This window comes from Anopheles gambiae, chromosome 3 (genome assembly GCF_943734735.2).
Source record: "Anopheles gambiae chromosome 3, idAnoGambNW_F1_1, whole genome shotgun sequence".
Lineage (NCBI taxonomy): Eukaryota > Metazoa > Arthropoda > Insecta > Diptera > Culicidae > Anopheles > Anopheles gambiae.
This window is the reverse complement of record NC_064602.1, coordinates 32,076,104-32,091,172: the sequence shown is the minus strand read 5'-3', so window position 1 is coordinate 32,091,172 and position 15,069 is coordinate 32,076,104. Positions and strand designations below refer to the sequence as shown.

Genomic DNA, 15,069 nt, shown 5'->3' with positions numbered 1-15,069 from the left:
GGTCATTTTCTGGGTTTGATCGATTTCGGCGTGTTTTGTTTTGTGAAATTATCGAACGGAGTCGTGGTAGCTTACGCATCATCACTTGGGAAATCTGTGCGTGGATGTTGATTAATAATGGGCTATTGATAACAAATCGGTTATCGGGTTCCATTGTACAACCGTTAAACGCACGGTTTGACAACATGGTCGTCATGGGTTCGGATCCTGTAGGTGAGATTGGAATTGGAGACAACTGGCATTTTCTTCTAGGTCCATTCTCAATTCAAGAAAAACTGAGGTTTTGTACCACTCCAAACCGGGAATATCTCTTGATCTTGAAGATATCCACGCTTTTTGAAGAATCTCTTGATCTCTTATAGTAACGATCATCATTCAAGCTATTCCAGCGAGAGTCATCATGAACAAGCGGCCTTAACTACTGTTTGAAATTGACGAACTTTCGCACATTCTTTAAAAAAGGAACACTTCTATGGAAATACATTTATTACTCCCGATGATTTCTCCGTGTCAGCCTCCCTCCTATTATTTCCTTCGTTTTTGTTTCCATTTTTAGACCTGTACACAATTAGTTTCCTTCTACACCTCCGTCCTTACTTTGTTCGTTTCGCTTCTGGTACTGGATATTAGTTCTGTTGTGATTGGTTCGTACTGTAACGTAAGATCTGCCAAAATCTGCAAGCTACCCGAACGCTTTAAAACAAACAAACAAAAAACCATTACCAACAACTAACTCAGGATCCCTACAGAAAACACAAATTGCCCTAACGCTCTGTCGGCTATGTACAATGAATAGTATAAACGATAGTGTGCTACGCTCCATTCTGCTGTCGTTACAGTGTATGTATCTGTCTATGGGAGTGATGAAATGAACCAGCAGAATTTGCAGAATGGAACGGGATCTCTGTCCTAGCGAGCTAACTTTGTCGAGCTTTTAATTAGCAAGATACCTTCGATGATAGTAATTAACTTAAACCCCTAACGCTACAATATATGTACAGAATGTTAACGTAATTTTTCGAAAGCTACATAGAAGGATAGAGCGAGAGAGAGAGAGAGTGGTTAGAAAATAGTGAATAAACAGTACGTAACTAATGCTCGTATAGTGATTAAAATATCCGCTAGTGTATCATGCAATAGAGAAAGAGAGGGAGAGAAAAGGTTTCGAGCATTTCGGTAATCATGCTGCATCATATTGTAAGTGTATGTTTGTGTTAAACAGTTTGAATTTGATTTGATGGAGAGTATTAGGTTTTACTTTCGTTCTCTCTTGATCACTCTTCCATGTTGTTGTTTTTTTTTATACGCTTCGGGTTTTTTTTTTTTTTGTTTTAATTTCTGTGTTTTATGCTTTCTAAATTGATTTCAATTTGTTTGGACTTTTTTTGTTTCATTCCTTTTCATTCATCAATTGTTTTCATTTTCCATTTTTTTCATCTCTTTTTTCCCATGTTTTGCCCATGTTTTGGTTCATGCTTATGCGCGTGTTATGTTTTTTAGTTTTTGTTTTTCTTCGTACGAATAAGGCACTTACTATGGAGACGTAAAATAAACAACCGCTACCGATACCGCTGGGTGTGCTTGTGTGTGTTTAAAATTACTTTGCTTGTTTTCGTTCAATTGTTTATACAGAGTGTGTGTTTGTTTTTTGCCTGTTTTGGCTAAATGAACCGTAATATGATGTATTGAACGAGTAATGGGCAAAGGAAATAGAAGCCGCTAGGATAATGCTAATAGAAATGGTATTTTTTTCGTAGGTATCGAGAAACTTGGAAGAGAATAGCTATTGTTATCACACTACTTGGTTTATGTTTCGATATGTAACTAGTTGTTGTGTTATGCATATTTTTGCTTGAAGCTTAAACAGAAAAGACAGAGCAACATAGTATAAAGCTTAGTAAAGAGTTAGATGATTCTTAATTTGATAAGATTCTTTGTAAAAAAAAACACAAACACACAAAAAGGAAAGGAATTTAATTGACATATAAATGAACAACAAGAGTGAGATTCAGTGTGCAAAAGAATGCAAAAAAATAAACCAAGTAAAAAAGAAAGAAATGTACAATAAATCAATAAATAAACATCAGAGTAATAAGCATCAAACGCATTAAAAATGCATGCTTCTTTCTTAGTGAGTACGATGTATGGGGGGAGGGAAAAATTATTGTTGCTCACATGTCTTTTTGTTTTGTTTCGTTTCCATTTCCTTCCATTTCCTTGTATTGAACATTGTTCATCTCCGTTTCGAGATTCTCGTTTGCTTTAAACACGCCCGAGGAGCTCAGAACTCGGGCGTCTTCCGGCGAACATATTTTAGATCAGTGCTTGGTCATTTCCTTGTTTCTTGTTAACATTAGTGATTATTTGTTGCCGAGTTTCGCCTCATTCTTCACACAAAACTGTGCGTTTTTTTTAATTTTTTTTGTAAAATGTCTACCAAGTTATTGTATGATACAGTGCGCATAATTGAATGCTTCAGTTTTATCGTCCATTATATTTAAGGTTCCTGCATGTAGGTTTATGAAAAAAAAAACGACAGATCGAACTGTGGATCATTGCAAACAGATGTATAGGTCAGCTATGCTGGAACACTGATTTAAAAAAGGGTAAATAAGCGGATTAAATAAATGGGCCATATATAGAGAACTCTTTTATCGGTTCAGAGCTCGAACAAAAAACACACACCAATAAACAGTCACTATGGACTGTGCAGACCAAGACCAATAACAAATCCAAGGCAACTGAATGGTAAAACTGACTCCTGCTGGTTAATATTTAAAAAAAAAACTAGTCTGCTTTTTAAAAAGTGGTTTGACCATGTATAATTGTTGTGTAAAAGAAGAACCAAAAGACGAATTTCTACAATAAAATCATCCCTATCGGTGGCTAGCTTTGCTATGGAGGCGTTTGGTACAGTAAACCATTCCTATTGCACAATGCACATTGAATAAAATTGCCACACCTGTGCACACTTATCCGCTTCTCCTATCCACACATCGAAACACATTGAACCATCGAATGAATGCGACTATGCGACTAGGGTGTTGCTGCTTCTATCGTGCGCCCTTGCAGTGTGCAGTGTTATGGTGATGCACAATGTGCTACCGCTGAAGAAGGATTTAACGAAGAAAAAAAGGCTTCACCATGTCCTTCTCCTTTACCAACTCTCAGTACAGACAGACATACATTCTCTCACTAGGCCCCTGGGGAACTTCTGCTTCCGCATCTCCTTATCGAATTAAAATCGTAACTAAAGTGTCCTCAGGTAATATCACTTCCAGGAACGGGTCCACCCCCTTTCGTTCCCGCGATTTAGAGCTTCCCCACTGCCACCACAGCTGCGGAGCAGAAGTTCGATCGCTGTTGGACGCACTCTTTAATAGCTATTTGTTCTTAATCCGAGTCATTGTGCTTGGTGGATGCATAAACATAAAACAGACACACACGGAGAGAAACATACACGCACGTATCTCGGCACACATACACGCGCAGACTGACTGGCTTACTTACTTACTTACACTTACGAAAATATGATTTCTTATACCCTGCAGACTTCCATACGGGGTCCTCGAAAACCCCATGGCCACGGACCGTGCGCTCATCGGCCCGTCATCGGCATTCAGCGGCGGCGTACGTAGCCCCTCGGTTTGCCCTTCTTGCGCCGGCTGCTAACGTGCGCCCGGTACGGCGGGCCGCCCGGTGCCGCCGACAGCAGCGACAGCGAGGACCAGCCGACCGCCGCCGACCCGAAGGACGATGAGATCATGGTCCGCGAGCGTCTACCAATAATACCACCACCACCAGGATCACTAGCACCATTACTACCGCCACCATTAGTACTACCGTTGCCAGCGGTGTCGCCGGCCCTATACTAATGTTGTTTCCCCTTCAACTATACAGCACAGCCCTTGCGCGTTCCGTACATGACCTGCAGCTCCGGGTAGATGATCTTCTTGATCAGTTGGTTCGTTTTCGCCGCGAGCATCGCCCGCTTCGGGTCCTTTTTCAGCACCTTGATGCCCGGCTTGTGCACCAGGAACCCGTTGTCGAGTATGTGAAAGTCGTAGTCGAGGACGCACAGTGCGTAGCCCTTTTGGGGGTAGTTGGAAAGCAGAAAGGGTGGAAAAAGTTGGATTTTTAATTGGATTTGTTAGAGAAAAGGACACTCATTGAAATTGCATCCAAGCTTACCTGCGTCATCTTATCACTCTTCCCCTCCCAGCTTAACCGCTCGTCGTAGTGTGGATCGGCGTGCGTGCCAATGTAGATCGGTTCCCAGTGCACGAAGTACCCGATGCGTTTGCCAATGTGAAACACGCCCAAATCTAGCGAAATAAAAAGCATGGAGTTAGTCTTCTTCCTAATGTTAAAGAAAATCTCTTGCTTAAAGGACATACCGTCGGTTTCGTTGGCAGCGATCCACTCCTTCGACTTCGGCACGCCGTGGCAGCTCGAGCAGACGCGCTTGTGGAACGGGATCGCCTTCCCGCTGCGCAGCAGCTCCTGCAGTTCCGCCTTATCACGCGGCACCGGTGAATTATTATCTACCTCGAATATTGGCAGAGGAAAGACTCTGAAAGCAGGGAGAGAGATAGCGAAACCCGCTCGTCAGACAATGCTCACCAAAACGCACCAAGCTAGACACCAAGCGCCACATACCTGGGATTCTTACGCTGCAGCACCGGCTCGTTCCGGGCGATCATTTCGAGAAACTTGTGCACCAGCCCAGGGTTGGGGTACAATTCAATATCGCTAGCTAGAAGGAAATGGGTCATCGCCGCATCGCGGGCAATGTTGCGCCCGACGTTCACCGGGTAGAGCAGCTTCTTCTGCGTCTTGTACAGCTGCGCCGCCGACACGTTGAAGTACGGTATCGCCAGCGAGCAGTTGTACGGCGTGTCTAATACTTGATTGTGTTTAGGAACCTGGTATTGGGAGGGAGAAGAAGGATTAGCATTAGTATGGAAGAGTGCCGCCAGAGCGCCAGAGAAGGAGATTACTAAGGATTTCGGCAGTTTTAAAGATACTTTGTCATAGTTTTTCGACATTTTTTGAATGCTTTCAGCGATTTGCATGGTTTTCCACGTCACTTTTAGATGTGCACATCAATATTCACCACCTCCAAGATGTTTTTCAACAGCTGTCAAATGGTGTATTTCATCATAATAAAATTTCAATACTTTCACATGATTTTCAACACATCTCAAGCTGGATTAAGTTTGTCAGTTCTTTGTGGTGTGTTGAAAATCATGTGGAAGTATTGAAATTTTATTTTGATGCACATACAACACGTGACATCTGTTGAAAACATCTTGGAGGCGGTAAATAATGATGTGCACATGCGAAAGTGACTTGAAAACCCCTGCATTGTCAATTTCCCTAATATTTGTGAATCTGTCCCACAATTTCAGGGTTTTCCGAGTCAATTTCCAATATTTTTCATTGCTTGCGAGATATTTTTCAACATCTGTTAAATGTAGTAATTGCCTCACAATTATTTTTCAGTTCTTCCACATGATTTTCAACACGTTTCATGCTGGATTGATTTTGATAGTTCTTTGTGATGTGTTGAAAATCATGAGTTAGAACTGAAATTGTATTACGATGCAAAAACACCATTTGATAGCTGTTGAAAAACATCTTGCAGCCGGTGAATAATGATGCACACATTCGAAAGTGACTCGGAAACCCCTGTATTGATTATTTCTTAATTGTTTAGGTTGAATTGTTTATACAGGGGTTTCCACGTCGCGTTTGAATGTGCATATCATTATTCACGTCTGCAGTATGTTTTTCAACAGCTGTGAAATGATTTGTTTGCATAACAATATTTTTTCAGTTCTGTAGGCATGATTTTCAATACATCACAAAAGTACTGACAAACTTAAACCGACTTGAGGCGGGTTGAAAATAATGTGGAAGAACTGTAGCATTATCGTGATGCCAATACAACATTTGACAGCTGGTGAAAAACGTCTCGCAGGCAATGAAAATGATATCGACATTGGAAATTGACACGGAAACCCCTGTAAATTGTCTATTAAACGTTGGACAGATTTGAAACTGAATCGAAAAATTGTTAATAAATCGATCAAATCATACAACAAATGTTGAAAAACAGTGAAAATCCTTGCAAAAAACCCCTTAAAACGGTCATACTTACGAGTTTTGGAATATGTTTACTACTAAAATAAATATGAAATGTGACAAACTGTCGGACTAAATGACTCTCTGGTATGCAGTCTCTTAGATACTTTATCGAATTGATCGTCGGCACAAAGTCCGTGCCGGGTGCGTGAAGCGCAAGGCTAACTGGAGCGTTCCACCTGCAGAAAGAAACAAATATAGAATTAAAGCTCTAGATCGATGTTTAGCTCAACCAATTGCTCTCCGTTACCGTTCCAGCAGTGGTACCAAATTGTCCAGAAACGTGTAGTCGGCGTGCGTCGTGTAGGTGATGGTTTCGTGGCACCGCAGATCGCCGTGCTCCGCCCGGATGTAGTTCCGCATCACCCAGAAGTCGCCCCGCTGCCCGATGTACGGCTCGTAGTCCCGGTCGTGGCAGTTGAGCAGCGATCTGTGTTGGAAGAGGGAGAATTGGTTAAGGCGCTCGTTGCTTCACAAGGAGTCGCTAACACAGCTTACCTCAGCTTCGCGTCAGCATCCATGGACGCGGTGGTGGAAAAGATATCGGTACCGTTGAGCGCACCGGTCGCACCACCACCGACGCTTACGGGTACAATGCCACCCGCTGCCACCACCACCTGCTGCTGCTGCTGCTGACCGTCTTGGTAGAGCACATCGCCCATCTTCCGGACGGTGCTCCGCTCCGTTGGCACATCGAAACGACTATCGTCTACATTAAGATTACTGTTATCTACATCGCGCGCTTCCAGCATCAACTGTTCCTGCTGCTGCTGCTGATTGCCACCGCTCTGTGCGAGCTGTCGCGTCTGCTGCAATTGCTGGGACACTTCCTGCACGCCAATCTGCAAAGCACACATCGGGAAGAACAACAAGGGGGTTCTCGCATCAATCATACAGTTTCGCAATCAACCCCTTTTTCCCTTTGTCCACGCCTTGTTGACCCAATTTTCCACCGCCCGATTCTCGCTGAAATCGCTTTAAATCGCAAAATCACGTTCGCAAAACGGCTCTTCCCACATGGCCCGAAGAATGCCAACCTGCAGCTTCGCTTCCTGTCGCTTCTGTCCCGCGCGAGCTTTATGCCTTCCTTTCCTCCTACACCAGGGCAGGGGGGAGATTTTCGGACGCAACGGAGACACACAAAAGAAGGACGGTGCATAAGCAATGTCTTTCGCAAATGACATACATCCGTCCCGGGAATGCTCTCTCCTCTGGCAGTCCATCCTCTCCCGGGTAAACGTGGCCCCAGCGTCCATTAATACGCGGTACAGACCAAAAGCTTCGTCGGTCATTTGTATTCTCGGCGTAATAGCACACGCGGCCAGGAACACGTCACATTGGCAACTTAATTCGGCGTCTCTTTACCACCCCCTCCTCTCCCATTTCGTTTCGTTCCTCGCCCTACATAATTGATAGCCGAGGCCCGATGTTCGCAATGGCAGCGGACGGATCTCTTGTGCGCGCTGTGCAAATATTTATCATCTCGCACGACGTCGTCGTCTTCGTGCCGGCGTTTTTCCCGAAAAAAAAACACGAAAAAAATGGAACCACACAGGCCAGACTTACGGTAAATATGACACGGCCTATAAAGAGTGATTGCCAAACCTGATCAAACCAAAAGCACACACGTAAAGCACAGTTTAAAACGAGGGCGTGTGTTTGCAAAGACAGAAATGATAAAATCCACGACAACACACAACAAAATCTTGTCCCATGTCCGAGAAAAAGAAACGAAATAGACCCGAGACGTTTGACCGGAGATCTGAGCCGAAGCTTTAAAGTTTAACAGCATCCTCGGTATCGGATTCCGTTAGGTCGCAGAGTAAAATATTGGCAAACAAATAAGTTTCTTTTTTAAAACAGCAAAGCAGAGATAAAGCCGCGAAACAAAAAAAAACCTTCTATCGAGAAGTTTTTGGGCTTTCTTGGTGGCTCCAAAGTCTCCGATCCTAATTGGTGTGCCTGTGTGCTGGAGCAACACTATAGTGTGTTCTTCAGCACTGAGATTTTTTGCCAGTCTGCGCGCGCCCATCGATTTACGGCTTCCTTCGGCCAAAGAATGGCCCAACAAAATTTATTTATGCTAATTGCCCCACCCGATCGATAACTGGCGCGGGGGACACACCAACTCTAACGGTATCCCGGTTCACGATAGATTGGGCTCGACGGTGGTGTTGTTCTTGCCGGGAGGGGGTTTGGGCTCTCTTCTCACTATCCGCTCTGAAAGAATCCCATAGTGTGGCGCTGTCCGGATAGACAAATGCTCTAGATGCGCTAGAAACCGACGGGCTCCGGGCGGTTTGGTTCCTCTTTAAGCGATATAGAAGTCGTCGTGTGTAGGGAATAAAATATCCATAAAACACCCCCAAAAAAGCGAGAGAACGTTCATCCCCGTTCGTCTGTCATAAAAAAAAAAACGCAGAGCTAGCTTGCCAGCCGAGCTTGGCTAGCTTCAAACCACATGGTTCATCAGGGTTTCACCGCCATCACACCGTTTGTCGAAGATTTGAATATTCATCAGGCTCGAAAAGAACTAAAACTTTCTAACTCGCAGCCAGCCAGCAGTTTGTGCTGTTAGTTTGTTGGCGCAATCCTATTTTTAGCCAGAGGATCGCTGTTACCTGTTCCGATCCGTACATTGAGACTTGCAGCGGACATGTACCGCGTCGTGCAAGTACCACCGCCGCCGCGCTGCTGCTGCTGCTGCATCTCCATTTAAAAACGGACGAACAACTCAACATGCAATCACCTCACGTACGCTGCGTCGTCGACACCATTAGTCATTTTTGCCATTTACGATCGCCACTTGCACGCACGCACCGCCGAGTTGACTGACGAATTTCGACATTAAAAATCCCCAAAAAAAAAAAAATACCCCCATTCCAACTCGGCGGCTGTCCAAATGTTTCATTTGGACCGTGTGTAAAGAATGAACGAGCGCGAGTGAGCAATTTCAGACGAACGGATATGTGTATGTGTGTGTATGGTTTGTGACATTAAACTTCATTAGGCCGCTTGCTAATGTGCCTCGTTCCGAGGGCAACGTGTGCTGAAAGCATGGACACCTTACGTCAATAGCTCTGTTTTTCTTACCCCATTTTCTTGAATTTTTAACACTAAAGTGCTGTGTCCTTGCTGGACTGATTGTTGCGCCTGCTGCTGCTGCTGCACCTCGTACAGTTGCTGCTCCGCCTCGAGCAACCGCTGCTGGGCGGGCGGCAGATACTGTTTGTACTGTTCGGCGGCTGCAGCCGGCTGCTGCTGCTGCTTCAGCACCTCATCCGATATGATGTAGGACGGGCCGAGGGCAAAGTTGCCGCTCCCGATCAGCAGATGGCTGGCGATGTACAGCACCACCGCCACGTTGATCAGGATGCTGCAGCGCAGAAGCCAGTTGCGACGCATTCTGATAACGTTCGGGAGCTTCAGCTTGGGGCCGGTTTTGCGCACTACTGGCGGTGCACACTGAAGGGTAAGGGGTTGGCGTAAAAAGTGGTATGGTATGCGCTAGTATGCTAGTTGCAGCGGGGAGTGCTCTTAATGAACTCTCCTGTTGCTTGGGTAGGCTCTAGTTGGTCCAACGGATCTGGCAGGGTTCGTCGTTTGGGGTGTGTGCGGTGAGAGATTGAGTAATCTCCAAAATTTGTTGAGAGTATGATAGGTTGATAGCAGATTGATCAAGCTCTAGTTGTGTCCTCTGCGTCTTCCAAGCAGCAACAACATCTGACACTTAAATCCCGATGACTTGAAAGCACAATAAATCACACAAAGCTCCAAGTTCTCGACAACGTCTCGGCGAATGTATGTCATCGTTTTTAATATCCCGTGCCAGTTTCTGTAATCCACAGTACGACCAGGCGACGCAGTATTCCAGCATCCACACCGATGAGTCTACAAAGTAAGAAGAAAGAAAAAAAGAAGAGAAATACATGGGAAATCAGTATCGAAAGGCATAAAACGCGACGGTGTGACGCAGTACTGCGTCAGATGAAATGAAGGGAACACGATTATTATTGTTATTGTAAATACTCGAAGCCCTCTTCTTCCACTCTACTAACCGACCCTTCCCACAAATCCGGCTGTGACCCACTCCAAATGCACGCGCGTCAGAATCGCGCAATTGATTCATCATCCATTCAACATTCGACATCGATCGTTTGGATCGGTTGGCCGGCACAGCATTTGCCAACTCCAATGCACAATTGTGTGTGAGAGGTTCTCCAAGGGTCTGATTGTTCTCCGGACGGATTCAAATTCACTGCGAGTGATGTCAGCACGTAGCTGAGCTGGAGGTACAGAACATTGCTCCAATGTGTTCCCATCTCTAGACAGCGATCGCGTGATCTTCGCCGCGATCGCTAAACCTTTTCTGACACGTTGACCATTCGGAGCCTTCTTTTTTGTTGTAGCCACTACCTGCTACGTGGATGAGTTGTGGAGCCTTGCGAGAAACACCAATGACTCAGACCTCAGAACTTTGCTGCTTCCGTTGCCCTAAGTCGTAGCCACAGGATTGGTGTACAAAACATAATCACCGCTTGGTGAGGTTGATGTCATCTTCATCTCTTTGGAAGATCATAGCGAAAGGGGGCTATCGTCGAGGTTAAGGTTGAAGGTTGCGGTTGCAACAAAATATCTAAATGAGAGGGCAGAAAACTACAAGGCCCCATAAAACAACACCACAAACGTATGCGCGCTGCTGCTGGTGGGATTGTAAAACTGACATCATATGAAAAGGCTTGGTGCTAAATGGGGTTTAATCTCCAAGGCTTAGGAGGATGTGTTTTTGATAGAATGAGAGGTTCTTTCCAGTGTGTATTTTTTGTTGGAACTGAACACATTCCAATCAGACATCGAGTAAGTTTGCTCAACGGCTCTGCAAAATCTGCAAGACCTGCACTGCGTATTACACATTAGCACTCAACCCGCAGCAGCACTCAATTTCTGCAGCCAATTTCCTCTCCGCACCATTGGCGTGGTGGTGGCTAATGATGTTGAAATTATGATCGTTTATCCCGACGCTTTGAGGCGTAACACTGGGGCTGCTGGCTGCTCTACCGCTCTTCACACCGTCTAATGTGCGAAAATTCCGAAGAAAATACCAATTAAACGGCTTTCGACACTGCCCGGACGTGACTTTCCGGGCTTCCATCCAGTTTGCCATTGCGTCCAACGAATGCGCAGTTACTTCTCTCAACGCTTGGCTGGCCCTCCACCACCCTCAGGACTGGAAAAGCTGGACCCAAAAGGCCAAGAATTATGCCCGCTTTCTGCTTCTACTGCTCCACAAGTCATCGTACCTGGGGAGCGCGAGTACGACACAGCTTCCCGCGGTTTTTACTTCCACACCGGAACCGGCACAGTAGCGAAGAAACCGTAGAAAAACGGAAGTTCGCTTCAAAGTACAGAGCAGCAAACCGACGTTTAGCTTAGTTTCTTGGAGGGGTGGAAAACTTTGCCTTATCCCTCGCGCGAAGAGCAAGTTGCGTCCATCGGTACGCATAATCATGGGAAAACTGCAGCAAAGAACGCTCGAGACGATGACGAATTAAATAACATTTAAATTCTAGCGCGCTAGAACACAGACTTCCCTCAACACCTCCTCCCCGGGGTGCGGCTTAACTTCGGGCGCCATCAAAGCGCGTGCTTGTCTCAACCTGGGAATCATCACACGCCGTGCAACTCTTGCACTACTACTGCAGTTGCATAATGATGTGCGCGCGCTTCGAATTGGGTCGTCGGGGTGTCGCGGGGTGTGAGCAGGTTCGCTAGTGCAACGATATGCTGCATCTAACAAGGCGAGGTGCATTCTTAATTCCGCCTGTCGTCTGTCGCTATTTTCATGCAGATGGTGGCGCCACTTATGAATGGGAGCATGTAGACTTCAAGATAGACAGTTTCACACGTGCAATCGTGAGATGCACTAGACGCGAGAATGATGAATTGCTGTCGATGTTACAAACCATCAGGGGGAATCGAGGCAACCCGTAAGTCTCTAATTCTGTGTTACCGTATTCAAAGCGTAATTCCGTGTAAATGCCAGTCGGTGTGCAAACTTTTGGCGTCATAAATTTCCCACCGCGCTCTCACCGTTCGCGTTAATAAATGGGGGAAAGGGGCAACAGATCCCTCGCGACCCATGGTCAGGGTCAATGAATTACTAGCCCTAGCCAGTGCCACACGACCAGCACGATACAGTGTGCCCCGCTTCGGGATTGACGGCACACATGTGTTAGCGTATCGACTGGAAGACGATGACGACGACGACCGTTGTTTAGTAGGATGTGCACGTTTGCGGTTTTATGATGTGCCAAAAGCTACTCCACTTAACGCTCGTCGAAAGCAACCTTTCTCACTGAGGGGGGCAGAGTGGATTTATGCCAACTTTTTGCGAATCCGCCCCAAAATGAGAAAGGAATCTTATCCAACAGGTGTGTTGTTGCTTGCGGCGAGAGAAGTTACAAGACCCTAACGCTAAGCTTTAATCAGGGCTCACCACGTAGTAGCGTGATCTGTGTTCGTTCTGCTTTAGGACATGCATTTGCCTCTGGAAATGGAACATGGATCTTGTCATACTTTCTACTTGTGTGTAGATATTTTAGGTCACCCAAAAAGTTCGATTCATCATCGACGGCTCGCCAACGGACGACATGTTTGCACAGAAACCTTTCCAATTAATCACACTTTCCTCATTTTCCCCGGGAGGGTTTTCATGCATCATTCACCATTCCACTGGGGATTCCTTCGGAAGAAATTTTCTTCTACCATTTTCGTGCTGCTCGTGTCCGTGACATCTGTCCAAAACAAACCCAGCTCCAAAACTCAATGACCCCAGCGCGGTCCCGAAGGGAAAAGGGATCAAAAAGTTACCGCCCGCCAGGGTGTCCATTGACGGCAGCAACCGAGGCGAAAGGCATCATCATGTTTCTTCCATCTTTCTTTTGCGGCGTTTGCTTCCGACACACATCAATCGTCGGGAGCGGAGGGGGGGGGGGGGTTTCAAGATGCATGATGGACATTCCATCTTTGGGTTCGGTTCGGTTCCGGTGAGAGATTTAAGGATTGACTTCTTGGGCTTAACACGTATCCCAGGCGTCTCTTAAAGCCTGAACAAACACACACACATAAAACGGTAAGCAAGAATTCCGGGTGGATTTTGTTGGAAACGATAGCATAACTACAGGCGTTTGGTGATACGGCTGTTACCGTGCGGAAATGGACAGCGGCGCCTAAAGTTATGCAAACTGCTCAACAAAATGCTCCTTTCACCACCATTTAACGCCATATTCACCTTTTTAATCAACTAATAACCACCCCAAAACGTGCAGTAATGGTCTCTGCCGTGCCTTTTTCTACTTAATATACTCTTCTAGCGTTAAGTTTTAAGTGCAGAGGACTCATTTACCACTTTGTTTACTTTATAATCGTCATCGTATTATGCATATTAGCTGCCCCTATCGCGTTAAACTCTTAACAATCAACATCAATAACACCCATTCCCCATATCGATGCCTGGACCGTCCGTTCTATACCAATTGAGCTACGCATTACGCTAATCTTTACCGAGTCAATAACCCCCGCGAATCGCCCAATCGCACAACACACCGTGCGCTTCAACCGTTTTGATGCAGTTTGTGCAAATATATGCACGAGCTTCGGCGGTACTTCAACTCATCTGGGTTCTGTCTCCTTCTCTCTCTCTCTCGCTGCAAAATTCCTAGCGGTATCCAATCAATGTCAAGTGTGCTGGAGCGGTTTTGCCAAACGGCGGTCCTTCTTCGCATCAACATTTGTGTTCTTTGATGATTGAGCGCCCGTTTGTCGCGCGACCGGCCATTCGATCATTAGGTTCCGATGAGCAGATCCGGCATTATCTACCTCATCATTACTCACGCTGACGAGTTGGTACGAATGAGGGGGGCGGAAGGAGCCGAAGGCACATAATGCACATCTATTTGTGCGGCACTCTCGGCACGGCACTGACTGATTGAATGTTTGCTTTTGCAAGAAGCGTTCGACAATATGGCTTTTGGCCCCGTACCGACCGACGATGGGTCGGAACAATTCGCGGATTGTTGAGGAAGAAGCACTGAGCGAGGAGATCGTTCAATAAATAAACCAACTCCCCCCCCCCCCCCCTGCGTCTACCACTACCAGACGACCAAATCAAAACTTGGTAATGTTTGCAATGCTTACCCGCGCTAGTTTTTGCTCCTTCCTTCTAATGCATCCGCTGTTGATGATGCATTCGGTACCGCCGTGGGCCCCACGGGGGCACATCAGTTCCAGCACAAGGTTCGGGTGCTTTACTCCCGCTGCAACTGCTGCTGCTGCTGCTGGCGATAAGGTGCTGGTCCACCGTGGTGCGGATGATGAGGCAGGCAATGATGGCGTTGACAGCAATTACAATCCATTTGTCGTCTGCAGCTGATACGAAGGGCTTATCCGCTCGATGCGCCCGGCCACAATAAGAATGGGGATATCAGTATCCTGTTGGAAAAACGAGGGAAGAGAAAGAGACCAAACATGGAAAGGATATTAGAAAGAATGTTTCAATGACAGCAGCAGCAGCAGCAGCAGCAGAAGGGAATGGAAATGAGATAAACCGTTTGATTGTTCTATCCAATGTCTCTCTGCACACACAAATGAACTCGTTTCCGGTTGGTTTCTGGTTGGTTTGGCATGTGCATATTTTATAACACACACTCTCTCTCTCTTTGTTATAATGCTCTTCCAATGCGGTAGAGCCAATGAAAGCGCTAAAAGAAAAGGAAGGAAATGATTAGCTCATTTTTCATTTCCCTAGACCCTGGATGATTTTGCATTCATAACGATCGGGGAAACAAAAAGACACGGCTAATAAAACCATCAAACCAGCCAATTCGCTAAATGGGTAAAATTTGATAATAGCACACTCTTCCT

The 15,069-nt window shown here is 45.8% G+C and overlaps 1 protein-coding gene across 2 annotated transcripts in view; it reads right to left on the bottom strand.

Annotated features, from left to right (window-relative positions):
• Positions 1 to 449: 449 nt before the first annotated feature.
• The window catches only part of LOC1271308 (beta-1,4-glucuronyltransferase 1), an 88,076-nt gene continuing 73,456 nt past the window's right edge, over positions 450 to 15,069 (bottom strand). For both annotated transcript variants that reach the window (XM_061657944.1, XM_061657945.1), the window contains exons 3-11: positions 14,344 to 14,637; positions 9,241 to 10,038; positions 6,646 to 6,989; positions 6,398 to 6,577; positions 6,164 to 6,326; positions 4,660 to 4,925; positions 4,398 to 4,573; positions 4,192 to 4,325; positions 450 to 4,090 (exon numbers count right to left, since the gene is read on the bottom strand). In XM_061657944.1, the coding sequence (XP_061513928.1) occupies positions 3,893 to 4,090; positions 4,192 to 4,325; positions 4,398 to 4,573; positions 4,660 to 4,925; positions 6,164 to 6,326; positions 6,398 to 6,577; positions 6,646 to 6,989; positions 9,241 to 9,552 (1,773 nt within the window). In that variant the 5' untranslated portion in view covers positions 9,553 to 10,038; positions 14,344 to 14,637 and the 3' untranslated portion in view covers positions 450 to 3,892. The remainder of the gene's footprint in view (positions 4,091 to 4,191; positions 4,326 to 4,397; positions 4,574 to 4,659; positions 4,926 to 6,163; positions 6,327 to 6,397; positions 6,578 to 6,645; positions 6,990 to 9,240; positions 10,039 to 14,343; positions 14,638 to 15,069) is intronic.